General features: G+C 55.4%; 1 protein-coding gene across 5 annotated transcripts in view; it reads right to left on the bottom strand.

Moving 5' to 3' along the window:
• The window catches only part of ARHGAP44 (Rho GTPase activating protein 44), a 135983-nt gene that overhangs the window by 39539 nt on the left and 81409 nt on the right, over positions 1-15035 (bottom strand). For all 5 annotated transcript variants that reach the window (XM_066264259.1, XM_066264260.1, XM_066264263.1 and 2 more), the window contains exons 7-10: positions 9694-9811; positions 4597-4665; positions 2776-2857; positions 2210-2337 (exon numbers count right to left, since the gene is read on the bottom strand). In XM_066264259.1, coding sequence (XP_066120356.1) covers positions 2210-2337; positions 2776-2857; positions 4597-4665; positions 9694-9811 — 397 coding nt within the window. The remainder of the gene's footprint in view (positions 1-2209; positions 2338-2775; positions 2858-4596; positions 4666-9693; positions 9812-15035) is intronic.

Here is a 15035-nt window from a genome sequence, read left to right as displayed (position 1 = left end):
CACCCACCTCCTCCTCCTGCAGCCCGCACTCCAGCGGCATGGCCGCGCCCACACCCACCTCCTCCTGCAGCCCGCACTCCAGCGGCATGGCCGCGCCCATACCCACCTCCTCCTCCTGCAGCCCGCACTCCAGCGGCATGGCCGCGCCCACACCCACCTCCTCCTCCTGCAGCCCGCACTCCAGCGGCATGGCCGCGCCCACACCCACCTCCTCCTCCTGCAGCCCGCACTCCAGCGGCATGGCCGCGCCCACACCCACCTCCTCCTGCAGCCCGCACTCCAGCAGCATGGCCGCGCCCATACCCACCTCCTCCTCCTGCAGCCCGCACTCCAGCGGCATGGCCGCGCCCACACCCACCTCCTCCTCCTGCAGCCCGCACTTCAGCAGCATGGCCGCGCCCACACCCACCTCCTCCTGCAGCCCGCACTCCAGCGGCATGGCCGCGCCCACACCCACCTCCTCCTCCTGCAGCCCGCACTCCAGCAGCATGGCCGCGCCCACACCCACCTCCTCCTCCTGCAGCCCGCACTCCAGCGGCATGGCCGCGCCCACACCCACCTCCTCCTCCTGCAGCCCGCACTCCAGCAGCATGGCCGCGCCCACACCCACCTCCTCCTCCTGCAGCCCGCACTCCAGCGGCATGGCCGCGCCCACACCCACCTCCTCCTGCAGCCCGCACTCCAGCGGCATGGCCGCGCCCATACCCACCTCCTCCTCCTGCAGCCCGCACTCCAGCGGCATGGCCGCGCCCACACCCACCTCCTCCTCCTGCAGCCCGCACTCCAGCGGCATGGCCGCGCCCACACCCACCTCCTCCTCCTGCAGCCCGCACTCCAGTGGCATGGCCGCGCCCACACCCACCTCCTCCTGCAGCCCGCACTCCAGCGGCATGGCCGCGCCCACACCCACCTCCTCCTGCAGCCCGCACTCCAGCGGCATGGCCGCGCCCATACCCACCTCCTCCTCCTGCAGCCCGCACTCCAGCGGCATGGCCGCGCCCACACCCACCTCCTCCTCCTGCAGCCCGCACTCCAGCGGCATGGCCGCGCCCACACCCACCACCTCCTCCTGCAGCCCGCACTCCAGCGGCATGGCCGCGCCCACACCCACCTCCTCCTCCTGCAGCCCGCACTCCAGCGGCATGGCCGCGCCCACACCCACCTCCTCCTCCTGCAGCCCGCACTCCAGCGGCATGGCCGCGCCCACACCCACCTCCTCCTCCTGCAGCCCGCACTCCAGCGGCATGGCCGCGCCCACACCCACCTCCTCCTCCTGCAGCCCGCACTCCAGCGGCATGGCCGCGCCCACACCCACCTCCTCCTCCTGCAGCCCGCACTCCAGCGGCATGGCCGCGCCCACACCCACCTCCTCCTCCTGCAGCCCGCACTCCAGCGGCATGGCCGCGCCCACACCCACCTCCTCCTGCAGCCCGCACTCCAGCGGCATGGCCGCGCCCATACCCACCTCCTCCTCCTGCAGCCCGCACTCCAGCGGCATGGCCGCGCCCACACCCACCTCCTCCTCCTGCAGCCCGCACTCCAGCGGCATGGCCGCGCCCACACCCACCTCCTCCTCCTGCAGCCCGCACTCCAGCGGCATGGCCGCGCCCACACCCACCTCCTCCTCCTGCAGCCCGCACTCCAGCGGCATGGCCGCGCCCACACCCACCTCCTCCTCCTGCAGCCCGCACTCCAGCGGCATGGCTGCGCCCACACCCACCTCCTCCTGCAGCCCGCACTCCAGCAGCATGGCCGCGCCCACACCCACCTCCTCCTCCTGCAGCCCGCACTCCAGCAGCATGGCCGCGCCCACACCCACCTCCTCCTGCAGCCCGCACTCCAGCAGCATGGCCGCGCCCACACCCACCTCCTCCTGCAGCCCGCACTCCAGCAGCATGGCCGCGCCCACACCCACCTCCTCCTGCAGCCCGCACTCCAGCAGCATGGCCGCGCCCACACCCACCTCCTCCTCCTGCAGCCCGCACTCCAGCGGCATGGCCGCGCCCACACCCACCTCCTCCTGAAGCCCGCACTCCAGCAGCATGGCTGCGCCCACACCCACCTCCTCCTGCAGCCCGCACTCCAGCAGCATGGCCGCGCCCACACCCACCTCCTCCTCCTGCAGCCCGCACTCCAGCAGCATGGCTGCGCCCACACCCACCTCCTCCTGCAGCCCGCACTCCAGCAGCATGGCCGCGCCCACACCCACCTCCTCCTGCAGCCCGCACTCCAGCAGCATGGTCACGCAGGCCTCGATGGGGAAGGCGACCTCCCGGCCGCTGATGGCGAGGTGCTCCTCCAGGGGCTTCCCGAAGGACGGCTTCTCCACCCAGGCCTCTGGGGGGCGGGTAAGAGAGGGGTCGCGGAAGAAGTGAGCGGTGGTCACTGGTGCCGTGTGTGTCTGTGTGTGTATTTCCTCCTGTCAGATTACCCCACAGGACTACAGGCGGCGTGGAACCCAGCTGAGACTACTCCTAGGGTCCTGGGGATGCCAGAGAGCCCTGGGCAGGCTAGACGGCCAAGCAGCTGTGTCCAGAGCTGCTGGGCTCCTCACCCCCCACCACACCCCCACCCATCTCCCTGTGGAGACAGTGTGTTTGAGTGTGCGCTGCCTCATGCAACTGGACCAGGGCACCAGCTCGCAAAGTTCTAGCAGCTCCCCTAACCGTGACTCCGCTGGGGACAGCGGAGGATGGAAGGACAGGACATCGGTGGCATCGGGGAGGACAGGCAGGCGCCCAACCCTCCCCAATCACAGGAGAGAGCCGCACTCACCCTGCTGTGCTTTGATCTGAGGCAACACAGCCTGCAGGAGCGTCAGGGACTTCCTGTGGTACTCGGCTTGCACCTCTATCAGCTGGGGAGACACAAGAGTGAGCGTGACCCTTCGCCGAAGGCTGCTGTGCCACGCGGGGTGCTGGGCACGAGGGTGCAGCCTCACTGGAGGGCGAGGTAGAGACCCCTGCTCCCTCCTCGGTCCGCCTGAAATCACCGGCATGCTTCCTTCTCAGTCTCTGTGGCAACCAAGTCGCCACAGGTGGGAGTTTGGGAGGGAGGAGAACCATGAAGGATTAGGGGGACCACCTAGGGCTGGAGCCTGACTCCGAAAGCCTGGCCTGGCTGCTATCCTACCTGACTGACAGCCCCCCAAAGCAAGAGGCAGCAAGGGAGGTGAACCCACAGGAAAACATAAATAAAAAACACATTTGGAAACCCATCTGCCTATAAGAGCTAAACATCGTCAGTCAGCCTGTGTGGACACACATACACACACATATACGCAAACACGTCGTGTTTTCTGCAAAGTGGGTTTAAGATATAACTGATTAGAAAACCTTGTAGCTAGACCCACAATCCTCGTCCAGTGCCTTGGGCAGTAAAATGGCTTTGGTTATAATAATAACAGCCCAAAAAACAAAGTCCACCAGGATATTCTCTTTTGACCATCCCACCATCAAAGAGGCTGCTGGAATGTTGATAAGAGCAAGTGAACCCTGTGAACCATTGTAACTTCACTTGTTTTCCAAACCTCCCCCTCCTTCCAAAGTCGGACACGTATGAGGGAAGAGGAAGGAATCATTGTTTAAGTGTTCGGTAATGGAGGGGAGATCCTATTAGCTCCAAGTAAAACAATAATAAATTTTTTTGGAAAAAAATCCAGCATATTGAAACAAACAGTGTGCCGAGGACAACTAGGCAGCCTAATAACGCTTGAGATGTCAATAATGTCATTAGCATGAACAGCTCCAAGATGGAAGATTACTCTCGCAAATACAACCAGTGGAACACACTTGAAGATATACTACTACTTGAAAATACACTATGTTGGGAGGAATGCACAGCAGCTCTTTCTCAGGGCAGCAGGGACGCCCCGGAGCTCGCTCTGACCCCCCAGGAGCCGACGTACTTCTCAGAGCACAGTCAACTTTCCAGAACTCCTCCCTTTCCTTCTCCTGCTGTCCTGTCGCCTCCCTATTTTTAACTTGTACTTTCTCGCCTCAGATCCCCTTTCTCGACTCTGCCTTCTTTGCTGAGAAGAAGGTAAACAGGTCACATCAACCGTCGTTTGCCTACCTGTCATCATTGTGGCCAAAATCTAGATTAAAAACAACATATGCCCGGGGCAGGGCGGGGGGGGGGGGGGCATTTTCTTCTTCCTAGTTGCTTCTTTACGACACACCAGGGTTTCTCAACCTTAGCCATACTTTGGTCTGGAAAATTCTTCGTTGTGGGGGCTGCTCCGCGCACTGTAGGATGTTTGGTAGCACCCCCGACCTCTACCCACTCAACGCTGACAGCTCTTCCCCCCAGAGGTGACAGTCGATCACCCCTGACTGAAAGTCTCTGCCCTAGATCAGAACTGCAATAACCCTCGTGGATGAGGTTAAGCTTTCTCTACGGTTTTTGGGGGGAGGGGTAATCCATACGAGGAGAAACAGAAGGCAGGATTCACGCACAGGGAGAACGGGTCAGCCCCCTCTCCTTTCTGTGACGTGCTCGACCACAGGGCGCTCTGTGCCCAGCCCACACGCCTGCCGCCCGCACCCCGACTCCTACACACGGCCGTGGAGCAGTCTCGCCCGCAGGGACCCTTACCGTTTGAAAGTAGTTTGCATAGTCGATTTCTTTGGCCACGAAACTGTACATGTCGGCTGACAGCTGGTCCTGTGGGGAGAGAGGATAAAATGCACAACCATGTAAAACAACAGAGAGGAGATACCGCCCGGGTCTCCATGTCAGAGAAGAGCGAGCCGCACCCGTGCACGGTCCAATCTCGTTTGTAATAAAACTTGACTCATTACAAGCTCTGCCCAGACTATTCCGTGTTTCCCCACGGGGGCTCGAGGGAGCAAGCCAGCGTGAAAAGAACACCCGTGCCCGAGGGCTTCTCCCGGGTACTCTGAGCGTGCGGGCCACGGTGAGGAAGGCTGGCGTGGGGGAGACGTGTGCACACCCCTCCCCGCCTCCACCGCTCCTGCCCCCACTGCGGGGCCAGCTCCCAGCACTAACTGCTCTTGTCCTCGCCTCTCTTCCCTCTGCTTCTCCCACCGCTCTGCAGTCGCCTTCGTGCCCAACACTGACGGGGTGATGACGGGCGTGGGAGACAGACAGCGCCACACACGGCCCGGAGGGAGCTGGGTAAGACGGGTGGGTGGGCCGGGAGAGGAGTCAGGACCTTTCCTGCCGTCACGCACAAACCCCATCGCGTTGACAGTCCTGCGGGGACACGGACCTAGTGCCGTGTCCCAATCAGAAACGTGTTCTCCTCAGGGAAGAACAATCTTCAGTTCCACAGAAACTGCCACAGGTTCTGAGCAGGACGTGGACTCTGTCCCTAACCATGTCGCCAGGGGTGGGATGCTAATGCTTCAACAGCCGGCTCTCTGCCCTAAGGACCGTTTTAAGTATTAAAAAAGAAAAAGATATATTGAAAGGTTCTTTTTTTAAAAATTTTTTTTAAATTTTTTTAAAATTCATTTTAGAGAGGAGAGAGAAAGGGAGAGAGAGAGACAGAGAGGGAGAGATAGAGGAGAGAGAAGGTGGGGAGGAGCTGGAAGCATCAACTCCCATATGTGCCTTGACCAGGCAAGCCCAGGATTTCGAACTGGCGACCTCAGCATTTCCAGGTTGACGCTTTATCCACTGTGCCACCACAGGTCAGGCCCGAAAGGTAGTTTCTTATGTCATGCATTTAATACTTAAATAAGAATAAAAGAGGTACACAAAACTAGATTATGGTGTAAGTTTCAAAATGTTAATAAAAAATATTAAATGATACCTGACAAAACCCAATAAAACTGTTACTTAAAATATTTTCATATTGCTTCTTGACTGGCATCCTCGCTTGCAATTTTTTTCACCTACGGGCGGAATGCACATGACAGGCGCTTAGAACACGCTGTTGCGCAGATGAACGTTCAGAAAGAGTGAGGGGTGTCAATGTGTGATTCCCACACTGGGGGGCTGCCCGGCGCCCCCCTTAGAGAGAACCCTGATGGCAAGTGCCATTTCAACAACCAGCTGGCCGAGCTCAACAAAGAATCAGGCTATCGGTTTTGCCAAACCGGTGTGAACCGGATGAATCCCACCACTGGAGTAGGGGTTATCTTACTGAATATCACAGTCACTACAAAGTCATTAAATAGAAACTATATTACCCCAGGAATGGACACACGGATGAACGGAACACTGAGCCCAGAAATACATCTGAGGAGTCAGATGACAGGATTTCATTTCAGGGGGAAATGGCTTTATTTAAGGATTGGCTATTCCTCTGGGGGGGGGGGGGGAATCTAACCAAACTCTACCTCATACCATATATACGAGTAAGTTTCAGGTATATTAAAATGCACAAAAGAGGTGTATAAGATAATAAAAAGCATTACAGGAAAATGAAAGAAGAACAAGTTAGAAGAACGCAGTGGAGAAGCCGGGCGGACCACCCCAGACCTTCTCCTACGAAGAGGAAACCGCACGTGTGCGATTAAGTCTATAGCGGCAGATAGAAGTAGGAGCACAGCCACGAGAGAAACGGGAGACGGGAAGAAGTATCCGCAGCCCAACCAACAGAAGGAAGTTTAATATTCCGAACACACAGAAAACTCCAACAAATAGGTCTTAAAGAAGCAATAAAAATATATATATATTTTGTATTTTTCTGAAGCTGGAAACGGGGAGGCAGTCAGACAGACTCCCGCATGCGCCCGACCAGGATCCACCCAGCACGCCCACCAGGGGGCGATGCTCTGCCCATCCGGGGCGTCGCTCTGTCATGACCAGAGCCACTCTAATGCCTGGGGCAGAGGCCAAGGAGCCATCCCCAGCGCCCGGGCCATCTTTGCTCCAATGGAGCCTTGGCTGCAGGAGGGGAAGAGAGAAACAGAGAGGAAGGAGAGGGGGAGGGGTGGAGAAGCAGATGGGCGCCTCTCCTGTGTGTCCTGGCCGGGAATCGAACCCAGAACTTCCGTACGCCAGGCCGACGCTCTACCACTGAGCCAACCAGCCAGGGCCAGCAATAGAAATATTGATCCAATTGCCAACACAAACAGGCAGCTTCCCAAACTGGAAATGCCTCTACATGCGTGGAGAATGTCCAGTGAACCCATGAAGACGTACTCGTCACTACTAATAGTCAGAGAAATGAACAGTTCAACCACAGAGAAAGAGCTTTGTTCCCTCACCTGACGGGCAAAAATGAGAAAGAGGAACCACTGCCGTTATGGGGAGAGACAGGGGAGACGTGTAATTCTGTATGGTACCAGCGGGGATGTGAACCGCAACTTCTCAGTACCTATCAGAAATGTAAGATGTGCACAGAACCTTTGACCTCAAAGTATCACTTTTGGGAATCTATCCTAAAGGGGAAAAAATTACCAATGCACACAGAAAGATGTCGATTGCATCGTTTTGATGGCAACATACACACATACACACACACCAAAAAAAAAAAAGGCACTAGCTGAATATCCATCACTAGGCAAGTACCTAAATAAATCACAGCATATCACTCAGCCATGGAATAATATGCACCTGACTAAAGAGACTAGAGCTAAAGCTGCCAACCTGGAGAGATGTCTGGGGTGTGTTGTTACTTGATAGGAGCAAGGGGAAGTTCAACAGAAACAACATAACTGTTGTTTACACACCCACAGAACACGAGCACCAGGGGAAACACTAGGTGTGCTATATAATCACACAAACATTAGGAAGAAAGGGGTGGGGCCCAGGCCGGTTGGCTCAGTGGTAGAGCGTTGGCCTGGTGTGCAGAAGTCCTGGGTTCGATTTCCAGCCAGGACACACAGGAGAAGCGCCCATCTGCTTCTCCACCCCTCCCCCTCTCCTTCCTCTCTGTCTCTCTCTTCCCCTCCCGCAGCCAAGGCTTCATTGGAGCAAAGTTGACCCGGGCGCTGAGGATGGCTCTGTGGCCTCTGCCTCAGGCGCTAGAATGGCTCTGGTTGCAACAGAGCAACACCCCTGGTGGGCAGAGCATCGCCCCCTGGTGGGCGTGCCGGGTGGATCCTGGTTGGGCGCATGTGGGAGTCTGTCTGCCTCTTCAGAAAAATACAAAAAAAGAAAAGAAAAAAGAAAGGGGTGGGGTGCTCCATGGTTCCAACACTAGCTTCCTCACCTGCATCAGTCCGCGGCCACTTGGCACACGACAGTTATGTACATTGTTCGCAACAAATCTTAATACTATTGGTGAGAAAGGATAAAATCAGGCACTCTTCTTTGCAAACAGAAGGGTTAGCTACTGGGCAGGAACGGGGAGAATTATTGGGTGTTTTCTTGATATAGTTTCCCTCCCCCCCTCCCACTGATTACAGTGAACATGGATACTTTGGTAAGTCATGAGGAGGAGTTCAGTTTTTGGTGGAGACAGCAAATGTAAGAAGCTACACACGAACGAACGAAGCCGTCCCACGTTTATTCTGGTGGGCCTGGGGAGTCCCACTCAGGTCCGCTCTTTAACACCGCCCTCCGTGTCTAACTGACGGAGCGGTTCTGTAAGAAACAAGCCTCTTAACGGAAGAACGTCACTCCGTGGCCCGTGGGCAGAGAACACACTGAGTCAGTGTGGGGTCAGCCTGAGAGAAGGGCTGTCCTTCACGAACAGCACCAGCCAGATGCTGGCCGTCTCCACAGGCGGCCAGACAGACAGCTCAGCTCCACTCACAACGAAGCCTGCATCCGAAGCACTGGTCTCACTGCACTTGGGTGCACAGCGCAGGATGAGAGATAACGAATTCTTTAAGTAGATCTCAACGTTTCTAGTGCCAGGGAGAAATTCCACCTGGAGCTGAATGTCACCTATATATAAGGTCAGAGTCACCTGCCCGGGGTGAGCTTACAGGACAAGCGGGTGGACCAGCGGATGAGACCAGACAGAGCCACAGAGGACAGAGATGTCCGCCTGCCAGGCAGCTGTTCTCTTCTCAACTGCGACTGAGCCAACAGGCTCCCAGCACATGAGCTTTTCGTTCCGGGGACTTAAACCCCAACTGACAGATGTGCATATAGGCAGATGTCCGTGTACACAGCGTGGTATTGCTAATGGGAATGCGCGAATGGTGTTGCTAACTGTAAGTCGTATGAAACGTCTGTGGGGAAGTAGACGGGACACAGCTGACCACCGTAATGAGGGGCCTCTAACAGCCCTGAGCACGAGGGATGCTTCTTAGAAGGAGGCGCTCCTCTCTACCAGGGGGAAGCTCTCTCCTCCGTGCCTCACTCCTTGGCTAGCATTCCAGCTTCCTCGGGGAGCGTCTCCGGCAGGCAAAGCCTTGTTCACGTGACTCGGGGACGCTAAGAGGCACACGGGATAATTTAACACCCACAGTGGGTCAGGGCTTGTGTATTGTCTAAATCCTCAACTGGCATGTGCAGCCGAGGAACTAATTGTTGGGAATCACTACTTCCAGCCGCTCCAAGCAGACAACAGGGTCCCTTCCTCTTTGCCTACCGTGCAGGAACACCAATGGCCACCCACCACTGCCCCGTCTCTGTGTCACCATCCAAAGCCCCAACGCCCAGGACTTCTCCGGGTTTCTTTGGAGAGACTGGCAGGCAAGCTTGGGGTCACGAGCTCAAGCACAGACTCACGATTAGGGTTTTAACAGAGCTCCAGTGAACAAAAAGGACAGGCTCCCTCAGTGCTCCCCATCTGTCCCGGTAGAGAGGAGCAAAGGGGGGTACCCTGCAAATCTCCACTCTGTTGGCAGCCTCCTCCATTTCCTCCCTGAGGGCGTCGGCCTTGGCCCCCGCGGGCTGTAGGGTGCTGGACAGAGCCGAAGACTTGGAAGTCTGCTGCCACCTGAGGGAAAACAGGAGAAAGAGAGGAGAGTGTGAGACAAGACGGCCCTGGGGACCCTGGGGGAGGGGGAGGCTGAAGACCCAGGTGGTGACCAAGACCGCCCAGGGAACACCACGCTGAGGTCAGCGCCCCTTCAGACAGGCCAGGAGTGCCTCATTCTCCCTCCTGTCTTCTGAACACGGAGGCCAAGTGACATCACCACTGTGTTCGCTGAAGCCAGTCCCTTGCCTCTCCTGTGTGCACGTGCGTTTGGGAACATTTACCACTTGGCTGAAGCCAATCACCAATGCTGAGAGAGGACACATGGGCGAGATTAGACACAGATCTGAAGGCCCAGATCTCCCCTGGTGAAACTGAGGGTCTTTGCAATGTTGATTAAATTTAGCCTTAAATCTTAGCTCTAGAAATCATCCCCCACCCCCACCCCAGATCCAATCAATTGACTCCCAGCACAACCCTGAACCCCTTGTCCCCAGTGTTTTGTAATATTGCCCTATGTAATCTGTAATCTGCACCACTGAGCAGTTCAGACTTTTGAGCACTGGATCCCCCCCCATTCTTCTGGGTGGCACCTTTCCCGATGAAACAGCCGGTCTTTATCCCCTGCGATTCTCAGGGCTCGGTATTCGGCTCTGCTAGGGTTAGGTGGATACACTGTTTCTGTTCTGTAACACTGGTGAGCACACAAAAAAAAAAATCCTACAAACATTCAGATACCTTGTTTATATTTTAAGCCTGTATCATGTGCAGAGAATACTGGCCATCTGAGGAAACTACTCCAGAAGCTTTCTTAGAGGAACTACAAAGATTTCTGATTGCTATGTCATTTTTTCCCCCAAAGTTAGAAGCTGGGAGGCAGTCAGACAAACTCCCACAAGCACCCCACCGGGATCCACCGGCATGCCCACCAGGGGGCGATACTCTGCCCATCTGGGGCGCTGCTCCATTGCAATAGGAGCCATTCTAGCACCTGAGGCAAAGGCCATGGAGCTGTCCTCAGCGCCCGGGCCATCTTTGCTCCAATGGAGCCTTGGCTGCAGGAGAGGAAGAGAGAGACAGAGAGGAAGGAGAGGGGGAGGGGTGGAGAAACAGATGGGCGCTTCTCCTGTGTGCCCTGGCCGGGAATCGAACCCGGGACTTCCACACGCCGAGCCGACGTTCTACCACTGAGCCAACCGGCCAGGGCCGCTGTGTCATTATTAAAGAATTACCAAAAGCAGTTCCCAAAGGAAGGCTGCAATTTACACTGGACAGGAGCGGCTACAGTGGGAAAGAGCAGTAGGCGCCTCTTCCACTGAGTCTATAAACTCAATGGCTTACAGGGGTCAGCAAGTAAGAAAAATGGGTCATTATCTTAAAACCTAGCCCACTTAATCCTTTATTTTCTTCTTGAGGCAGGGACATGAGATATATAACTCTCTCAGCTCTAAGAGGAACAATAGTGTAACCAGATGACAAGAGCAGCAGATGCCTGGGTACAGCCTCAGGAAGTCAGGAGGGACACAGGGAAGGGACCCAGGCAAGGGGCAGGGGGTGTTAGCCCTGTCTAGAAAGTGACCGCTCTCCATGGGGCTGAGGAGACCCAGGCAGAAGGGTGGGGAATGGTTTGCCATATGTTTCTATGGCCAAGAGAAGCTTGCAATTGTCATGTAAACTCTCCTGGTGAAATGTGGCCACATTTAAATAGATTAATGTTACCTATTTAATGTAACAATTAAATGGGTTCTTTTAAACATCATGTTGGCCAATAGTGTACAGACTATATAGCTCATTGGACTCCATGGGAGGAGGAGGAGGAGAGGAGGAAGAGGAGGAGGAGGAGGAGGAGGAGGAGGAGGAGGAGGAGGAAGAAGAAGAAGAAGAAGAAGAAGAAGAAGAAGAAGAAGAAGAAGAAGAAGAAAATGCTACATTACTCTTACTTCAAGAGTCAACAATCTAATCGACAGGTGTTTTCTCTGTACAATTTTCTTTTCTCTTCGTTATGTGCAGGGCAAACAGGAGAATGCTGATTCCATGATACAGGAAAGGGAGACTAGGGTTATTCTTGCTATTAGCACTTAAAATAAAGGGTTATTTATCACTGAAGAAATGCACTCAGGGGAATATGACTTAAAGAAGCTTTGGGACATCAAGCGGGCCTAGAATTCTAAAGACAGACACAGTATCCCAGGAAAGCTTCTGGATGCAAGATAAGAATTCAGGGCAAATTAGAAAAGAAATATTCCCCTCTGAGATGTTCAAAAATCTAAGCTAACAGATAAAGATTTGTAAAAGTTTCTAGGCAGTTCTTTCTTATACTGATTTGCCCTAAAAAATGTTATATTTATTACAATCTCCCAGGTTTAACTGTTTTAAATAAAGTATTCAAGTGTTGTGACTCTTTTGGGTGTGTATTAGATAAATTATGAGATGCCGTGGCTGTAATTTAAATCTTAGATAATAACTGTAGCTCCACAATAGATCGTAGGGCCAAGCTGCACCTACCACTAGACTCATGCTACCTGAAGAAAGTAACAACTAACCTCTATGTAAGTGTAAAAAAATGAGTAAAGTGACCACAAACACTAATTTAATTTTTATGGCTTTAGAAAATTAGTTTTTTGTTTTTTGTTTTTGTTTTTAAAGTGAGAGGAGAGGAGATAGTGAGACTCCTACATGCACCCCAACTGGGATCCACTCAGCAACCCCATCTAGGGCTGATGCTCAAATCAATGGAGCTATTTTTAGCACCTGAGGCTCCTGTGCTCAGACCAACTGAGCTATCCTCAGCACCCTGACCGTTGCTCAAACCAATTGAGCCACTGGCTGTGGGAAGGGAGGAGGGAGAGAAGGCGGAGGGAAGCAGATGGTCACTTATCTTGTGTGCCCTGACCGGAAATCGAACCAAGTACATCCACACGCCGGACTGACGCTCTATCCACTAAGCAAGCCAGCCAGGGCCAGGATTAGATTTTTTTTTTCCTGAAGCTGGAAATGGGGAGAGACAGTCAGACAGACTCCCGCATGCGCCCGACCAGGATCCACCCAGCACACCCACCAGGGGCGACGCTCTGCCCACCAGGGGGCGATGCTCTGCCCCTCCGGGGCATTGCTCTGTTGCGACCAGAGCCACTCTAGCGCCTGGGGCAGAGGCCAAGGAGCCATCCCCAGCGCCCGGGCCATCTTTGCTCCAATGGAGCCTTGGCTGAGGGAGGGGAAGAGAGAGACAGAGAGGAAGGAGGGGGGAGTGGGGGGTGGAGAAGCAAATGGGTGCTTCTCCTATGTGCCCTGGCCGGGAATCGAACCCGGGTCCCCCGCACACCAGGCTGACGCCAGGATTAGATTTTTTAAAAGCCAAATATATTTAGTATATATGTATTAAAACAAAGGCATTTTCCCCAACTTGTCTCTTTCTTTTCTTCCTTATTCCCGACTTTTACCCCCACATTCTGTCCTTCAGTCAATATCCTGGTAGCCTCAAATCATACTCCTCTCCCCTCCTTTCATGGGGAATTTTATTTGCACTATCAAGCAATCAATTTCGATATTATCACATTATAAGATATTGTCAGAAGCCCTCAAACGGACAACAGAACAACGAAATATCGAGGGAAGCTAGAAGGATTTGTGTAGGCAGTCATCTGCCAGCGAAAGTGACAATAATCTGAATCTCAAGGCCTGGTGGTCTTTGCAGTCAGCTGCTCTGCACCCAAGAATTGTTCTCCACTGTTATGAGAAATAAACAGGGATTCGGGACCAAGAGGAGACGCAGAGATCCTTGTCCGAGAAGAGTCTGAGCTTTAAAATCTGAGGAGGAGAAAGTTCAGCCCCTCCCTCTCCAGTGGCGGTGTACAGCCTCGTTCCCTCGGAAGGACTCTGTCACCCCGTGATGAGCAGGACAGGAAGACAGAACACACGCTCTAATGCAGGCCAGAGGAGACCTCGCGGCCAGAACTAAGGGTGGACAATTCCAGGGAACAGGGGCAGGGGGAAGAAGGCAAGTGCAAGGCAAGCTCAGGGCAACAGGAAGTCCAGAAGCTTCTTCAGGGGGATGTTTCGTGCCGCCTGTGCCCAGACTTCTTTCCTCTGTCACCCGCAGCCTCCGCTTTCCAAGGCCCTGCCTCACTGCTGTCCAGTGTGCTGGCCAAGGGGCGCTGCCCGTTGGCCCGGCCCTCAGCCCGTGGCCTGGGTGAGGGTGCCCGAACCGAGCCAAGCGTGCCCGTCCTCCACCAGCCCGGCCAGCTGGCAGGCCAAGGCAGTGCCCCATCCCCAGGACCCGGACGAGGGCAGCCCCTCCTCCGCACGTCTGGAATTGGAACAAAGAAAAGGGATCAACCTGGGGCGACCTGAGCCCAGGGGGCATCCAGTGACCGTGAGGGCGAGGGGCCTAATTAGAAGATGCCAGTCTGTGGAGAGTCACACGGGGGAGGGGCGCAGGAACGGCTCCCGGCAGCAACGAGACTCCACCGCCTGTCCAGCGGCCCTCACAACGGCCACGGCCCCAGACTCCACCGCGAGTCAGCCACTTCCTCTGTGCCGCCGGCTTCCACGAACGCTTCCCCAAACTCTCCTGTTCTACCTACAAGATGGCTTCCCGACAGGGCAGGTGGCTGAGTCCGCTCGGGTCGCCGTAACAACAGACCACAGGCTGGGGCGCTGACACAACGGACATTCGTTTCTCACAGCTCTGCAGGCTCTCAGTCCAAGACCAAGGTGCCCCGGCCGGGCTGGGGGTCCAGGAGGGCTCTGCTCCCGGCCTCAGTGGTCTGCCTTCTGACCCTGTCTGCACGGGGCCTCTCTTCTGAGTGCATGGGGGGCGAGAGGGAGAGGGAGGAGAGAGAGACACCTCGGTCTCTCTCTCTTCCTTATCTTACAAGGTCACGAACCCTAGTGGACAAGCACCATGTTCTCATGACCTGACTGGACCTTAATGATTTGCGAAAGGCCCTCTCTCCAAATATAGTCACATGGGCAGCGAGGGTTCAACATCGGACTCTTGGAGGGAAGGGACACGATCCAGTCCACAGCAGCAGGACCGAGAGGCAGCCGCTCAGCAGAGGCACAGTGTCCTGGCCCTGGAGGGGTCACCTTGAGACACACGCCCCCCAGAGGTGAGGCAGATCTGGGGGAGAACCAGAGCTCCTTCATGACCCAGTGCCCAGCCAGACCCAGAGCACAAGAGACGTCTGTGCCTCCTTTACACTCAGCTCAGCTCCGCTCAGCTCGCATCTTCACTGGCCCAGAG

This window comes from Saccopteryx bilineata, chromosome 2 (assembly GCF_036850765.1).
Source record: "Saccopteryx bilineata isolate mSacBil1 chromosome 2, mSacBil1_pri_phased_curated, whole genome shotgun sequence".
NCBI classification, from domain to species: domain Eukaryota; kingdom Metazoa; phylum Chordata; class Mammalia; order Chiroptera; family Emballonuridae; genus Saccopteryx; species Saccopteryx bilineata.
The sequence above is the reverse complement of the archived record's forward strand: the minus strand, read 5'-3'. Positions and strand labels throughout refer to the sequence as shown.